We start from the raw sequence: 6,246 nt of genomic DNA, 5'->3' as shown, positions 1-6,246 counted from the left end.
TGTGCTATTTGACACCGAGCGCTTCCAAAGTGTCTGGACCTGCACACACCTCGCTATAAGAAAGCCTCAGATAGTTATAGGGGAAGCAAAAGGGGTGGGGATGGGGGTGGGGGTATTACCTAATTAGAAATTAATGGACATCTAAGAAAATTTTGCATTCACTTTAACGAATGAGTGGCTTAAAGAAAATGATCCAAATGACTCCGAAGAGTTACACATATCAGTCGTCTTGTCAGCGTTACAGTTAAAGTGCAATCTCTAATATGGACCGAAACGACTCCTTTTCACCCAACTAACATTTCCCCACTCCCGGACGAACGAAGTTCTCTTGGCCGTCACGAAAAGACGGCTCGAACAGCCCTAGAAACTGGCGCGACCGAGGTTTCCGCCCCTGGATGATACAAATATATATATATTTTCCCTCTTGTTTAAGCACATTATGACCAATTTCGAAAATTTATTTGCTACAGAGCGATTTTGAAACGCAACGCGTAGTGCCTTTAGCGCTATTAGACGAAGTTTACAGCAAACTTTCAATGCCAGGACACCGATAGGTACCGATAAACGACCTGGAAGGGGGTGTGTGTGAAAAATAATAAAATCAACTCAAACCCAAAATTAAACAGACTTCAAAGCGCCGAGCAAGGCGACCACAAGCGCGCATCCCTGCGCCCTCCGGCACCCAGCTGCGAGCCCCCGGGGCCGTGCGCGGAGCCCGGCGCTGCCTCTGCGCGGCCGCGGAGGGTCGGCGGCGCTCGTCCCGCTCCTGGCCCGGGGCTGGCCCTCTTTGTTCCGTGATGGCCCGGGCTGGACACCGGGACAGCCGGAGGGGAGCGGCCGCGGGAGCCTCAGCACCCCGCGGGCCCCCCGGTGCGGGGCGGAGCGGAGCGGGACGGCGGGAGAGCCCCGCTGCCCCCGGCCGGGGAGCCGGCTGCGGTGCACAAAGGGAGCTCGGAGATGCAATTTGGCCTGCCTCGGAGCCAGCGCTCAAACAGCCCCGGACATCCCCGGTCAGCCCTCCTGGTCTATACCGAGCGTCAGCCACCGCCGGTCGCCGAGGGGTTGCGCTTCGCTCCCCTTTCCGCTCCGCTTTCCGCTCCACTTTTTAGCATCCTCCTCGTTTGCTAGGTTCACTTGTCGTTTGGTCGGGTATACCGTGGTAAACATTGCTACGCTCTCGCCTTTTTTTTTTTTCTTAAAAAAATAAAATAACAGGTGACTTTTTCCGCTTTGAAATTTATTTAACTCAAAATTGAACGCATCCTTAGGATTTCTGTTTAGCAGAAAAGCTTTTTAGTAAACTATATACACAATCTGAATTCCCTCGTAACGCCTAAATAAAAATTATTTCACAATGCATTTACAAGAAATGATACAAAAAAAAAAAGAAACAAAACAAAACCAAAGAGAAAACAATCAAACAAAAAATATCCAGATACAATAAAGTTTTACAAAACCCAGAAAAATAAAACATTGCAGCCTCAAAAAGGAAAAAAAAAAGTTTTATAAATAAACAAACGAAACAGAACAGAACAAAACAAAAACGCGAGAACATCTACAAAAACTTTTAAGTGTTGGTTTGGATTTGCTTTAGTACATGAGTAATAAATGAGAACTGTTTCCCCATCAACTTCGACTTAATTAGGCAGGAATAAGCCTTCGCAAGAAGCTATCCGTGAATGAAATCGTAGCGGTTCTGCGCGGTATAAAAGTTGGCATCGCCTAGAACTTTGTGTGGCTATTATTGATATATTTTTTTGTCTTTTCATCGCCGTGTTTCCTCTCTCTCTCTCTCTCTCCCTCTTTCGCTCCTCTTTTGCAAATAAACGCTCTATGTCTCTTGGGTGAATGATAAATACTGTACAAAAAGTCTCGATAAAACACAGAAGTTCAGTCTAAAACTAGTTTCATAAACTAGTCCTCCTAAAAAAAAAAAAAAAAAAAGGTAAGTAAAGCAACCGTTACCTTTTTTCTCTCTCGTTATTATTATTATTATTTATTATTATTATTACAAGAACATCAAAACATTTCTTTTCTGTACAAAAAGAAAGAAAAGAAAAAAAGGAAGGAAAAAAAAAGAAAGGCGGGAGGGGGAGGGCGGGAAGGAATGGGAATAAAAGGCAAAAATAAGAGGGGGGGATCGGGGCCGGAGAGCCGAGGAGCCGGGGCGAGGCGGGCGGCCGGGGGGCGAGCGGGAGGCGGCGGCGGCGGCGGGGCGCAGTCCCGCGGGGCGGCCCCGTGCCGGGGCCGGGGCCGGGGCCGGGGCCGGTGCCCGCCTCCGCCGCTCCCGTTGCCGGTGCCGGTGCCGGTGCCGGGGCCGGCTCAGATGTGCGTCAAGGGGACGGTGCCGTTGACCCCCGTGCTGGCGCTCTGGTAGTGCTGGGGCAGGGAGTGGAGCCGGCTCTGGGCGGCGGCGGCCGCCGGATCGCCGCCTTCCCCGGCCGGTAAGTACATACTGATCATCTCCCGCAGGTCCCCGGGGCACGGGGCCCGCGAGTGCGAGGTGACGGGCGGGCTCACGCTGGGCTCCGACTTCACCAGCGAGCCCAGCGCGCCCAGCGCCCCCGAGGAGGCGGCCGCCGCCGCCGCCGCCGCCGCCGCCGCCGCCGCCGAGTTCTGGTGGGGCTGGGAGCCGTAGGGCAGGGCGCCGTAGCCCGAGGGCGAGGCGCTCATGTAGCCCTGCGAGTTGGAGATGGGGCTGTACTGCAGCGCGCCCATGTCGTAGCGGTGCATGGGCTGCGGGTTGTGCGGGTGGTGCGGGTGGTGCGGGTGCGGGTGGTGCGGGTGCCCCCCGCCGCCCGGGTGCTGGCCGTAGGCGAGCTGCGCCTCCTGCATCATCGCCGCCGCCGCCGCCGCCGCCGCCACCGAGCCCGGGTAGGCGCCGTTGGCCCAGCCGTTCATGTGCGCGTAGCCGCCGCCGGCCGTGCCGCCGGGGCTCTCCAGGCGCTGCCCGACGCCGCCGGGGCTGACGCCGACGCCCATGCCCACGCCGACGCCCGCCGGGCCGCCCCCGGCCGAGCCGGCGCCCAGCAGCCCCCCGGCCAGCGAGTACTTGTCCTTCTTGAGCAGCGTCTTGGTCTTCCGCCGGGGCCGGTATTTATAATCCGGGTGCTCCTTCATGTGCAGCGCCCGCAGCCGCTTCGCCTCGTCGATGAAGGGCCGCTTCTCGGCCTCCGACATCACCTTCCACTCGGCGCCCAGGCGCTTGCTGATCTCCGAGTTGTGCATCTTGGGGTTCTCCTGGGCCATCTTCCGCCGCTGGCCCCGCGACCACACCATGAAGGCGTTCATGGGGCGCTTCACCCGGTCCTGGCCGCCTTTGCTGCCCCCGCCGCCGCCGCCGCCGCCGCCGCCGCCTCCTCCCGCTCCGCTCTGCCCCGAGAGGCTGCCGGGGGCCTGGGCTCCGCCGGGGGAGTGCAAGTCCGTCTCCATCATCATGCTGTACATTCACGAAGCTTTGTCACTTTCCTCCGGCGCCGGGCGCGGAAAGCGGATCGGACATAGAGGAGCCGAGGCGAACGGGAGCCAGGCGAAGGCGAAGGCGGAGAGGAAAGCGGGAGGGAGGCAGCGCGGGCTCGGCCCCGCCGGCGGGCACCTTGCCCCTCTCGCAGCCCCCTCGGGGGGACCGGGCTCGGAGCTGCTCGCACAGGTGCTCGGCAAAACTTGCTGCAGCACTTGGCCGCCGGGGAGGGAGGGAGGGAAGGAAGGAGCGGAGCGTGCCGAGCGCCCGGCGGCTCTCCTCCTGCTTCGCTCGCTCGCTCAGCTCTCCCGGCACACACGCGCACACCCCTCCTCTCTCTCCGCCGCTCTTGTTCTTAACAGATCTATCTTTTTTTTTTTTTTTTTTTTTTTTTTTTGTTCTTCGCTAACTTCGAGGGAGAGGAGGGCGGGAGGGAGGGAGGGAGGGAGCGCGCTGTGTGACTTGCATCCGCTGATCGCAGGTGAAACGGGGAGCGGAAGGGAGAAGGCAAAACCCACCGCCACGCCAAAAAAAAAAAAAAAAAAAAAAGTATTTAAACGTTAACTAAAAAAAAAAAAAAAAAAGCGGGAGGAGGAACGGGGGAGGAGAGGGGGGGTGGGGAAGCCAGCCTGGCCGCGCCGAGCCCCGCCGCAATTTGCTGGCGGTGGTCTCCCTCCCGCGGCCCGGGCGGGACGGGACGGGGCCGGCCGGGGAGGGGAGGGGAAGGGAGGGGACGGCCGGGGAGGGACGGGCGGGGAAGGGCGGGGCGGAAGCCGGCCCCGCCTTCCCGCGCTCGGCGGCGGCCAATGGGGGCGCGCCGAAGGGCGGCGATTTGCATAACGCGCGCGCTGAGCAGTGACGTCCGGCGGGGCGCGCCGGAGCCGCGCGGGAAAAGGGGGCGGGCGGCGGGGTCACGGCGAGGACCCGCCCCTGCGGTCTCCCTCCCACCCCCGGGACCCCCCGGGGGTCCCCCCGTACCCCCGTCCCCTGTCACCCCCCCCCCCCCCCAAGCGGGGCGCCCCCCGCCACAAGCCGTTCCTGGGGTCGCCCCGTCGGTGCGCAGCATCCCACCAGCCCAAGGGGGCTTTGCACGCGTGGATTTCCCCCAGCTGCTTCCTCATCCGCGGGGGCAAAGCACGGGAGGCCGCTGCAATTGCTAAAAATGAAGGATTAAGCACAGCATCGCTCGGAGTGGAGGGGCGGGAGGGGACAGCAGGTCGCTTCCCACTCGGGTGGCCAGACGAGGACACGAGGAGTACAACCCACGGGAAGAGCAGCACGGCTCACACGCTGCGCGACGTCTCTCACCCCACGTCCTCAGGGCCGTCCTCACCCCGAGACACGACGCTAGGCCTCCCGGCATAGGAACCGGCTCGGGACAGCCCTTCCCGACCCGTGAGCCCGGCGGGGGTGCGTGTTCCCGGACAGGGAGTTCCCAGAGCGGGAGCCCCGCCGCCCCCCGGGCCGCCCGCAGGCCCCCCGTGGCCGCGGCGGGAGGGACGCCCCGTCGGGGCGGGGACGGACGGACGGACACACGGACGGACGTGCCCGCTGTCCCCGCCGTGCTCGGCCCCGAGGAATGGGCAGGGGACAGGGGGCTGCGGAGAGGCCGAGCCGGGCGCCCCCGGAGCAGGCGGCGATCGCCGTCTGCTGGCTGCCGCCGAACCTTCCGCAGCCCCCTCCCCGCCCCGGGCGGGGGGATCCGGGGAGATGCCCCGGGGGAGCCCCTCTGTCTGCGTGTCCCCCCCACGCGGGGCTGATCCCTCGCTGATCCTCCTCTGAAACACGCGTGGGAACGGCTTGCGGCTCCTCCGGCCCCACGGGGCCAGACCCAGCCCGCAGCCTTCGCAGGGATGCCCGGGGGTGCCCCGTCCTGCCCGGGGGTTTGGGGGCTCGGGGCCCACGGTGCTGAGCACGGAGGAAAAGGTGTGTGAGCGGAGCCCCGCTCCCTTTTCCAGCACTGCCAACTGCTCCGAGGGATGCTGCGGCCCCGGTCCCAACTCAAACACGGGCTCTCCGTGTGTTTTGTTGTCTCTCCCCAGCTTGCCGGGTAAAAGCGTTTGGAGAATCTCTGGAGCTTTCGAGTAGGGGCTCACCCTGTGAACGGTACTCACACATATAATTCAAATTTCACAGCTGACCTGCTCTGAAAACCTCAATCAGCTTCTAATTGAAGGGAAAACAAAATATTGCTTCCCTACAGCAGAGCTAACGATTTAATCATTATATCAGACATTATAGCTTTTAATTAGGCTAATGCTGATACTGTATGGAAAGAGATAATTCAACACAGTTCTTGATGAATTCTGTAATTGGGTTAACGGAGGAGCAGTTGGGGGAAGAGACGTCAATATTCAAGCTGCGTCTATAGCCACCAGGTTTATGAATGGAAGGCAAGGGGGGAAAAGAGAAAGGGAGGGGGAGGAAAGGGCTAAAATTCCCCGACGAGAAATGTCTCCCCCTTCGCCCAGGAGAGCTGTGCCAACCAACGGGAAGCCTGAAAAGGGTAAGGGCCGTCCTGCCACCCAGGGCTGTCGCGACAGCGGCGCGACATCACCGCGGGACCTCGCTGCGGCTCCCCGCGGGGCAGCTCCCGGGCCCCTTTCCGTGGGTCCCCCCCCGCGGCCGCGGTGACAACACGCGGGGAAGGGGCGACCCGGGCCACCGGCGCTGTGCCCGGCTGGCTTGCCCAGGGCAAGACCGGGGGCAGCGGGGAAAGGGACAAACGCCGAGGGATGGGATGGCTACGAGACGGGGCCGAAAAGCTTCCTAGACGCCGCGGGGAG

The 6,246-nt window shown here is 61.3% G+C and overlaps 1 protein-coding gene across 1 annotated transcript; it reads right to left on the bottom strand.

The window, feature by feature from the left end:
- Positions 1-2,322: 2,322 nt before the first annotated feature.
- SOX1 (SRY-box transcription factor 1) lies at positions 2,323-3,447 on the bottom strand. Its single transcript, XM_035557088.1, has one exon. It carries the CDS (start codon positions 3,445-3,447, stop codon positions 2,323-2,325), a length of 1,125 nt encoding a protein of 374 aa, XP_035412981.1.
- Positions 3,448-6,246: the final 2,799 nt, after the last annotated feature.

Source organism: Cygnus atratus, chromosome 1 (genome assembly GCF_013377495.2).
Source record: "Cygnus atratus isolate AKBS03 ecotype Queensland, Australia chromosome 1, CAtr_DNAZoo_HiC_assembly, whole genome shotgun sequence".
NCBI classification, from domain to species: domain Eukaryota; kingdom Metazoa; phylum Chordata; class Aves; order Anseriformes; family Anatidae; genus Cygnus; species Cygnus atratus.
The sequence above is the reverse complement of the archived record's forward strand: the minus strand, read 5'-3'. Positions and strand labels throughout refer to the sequence as shown.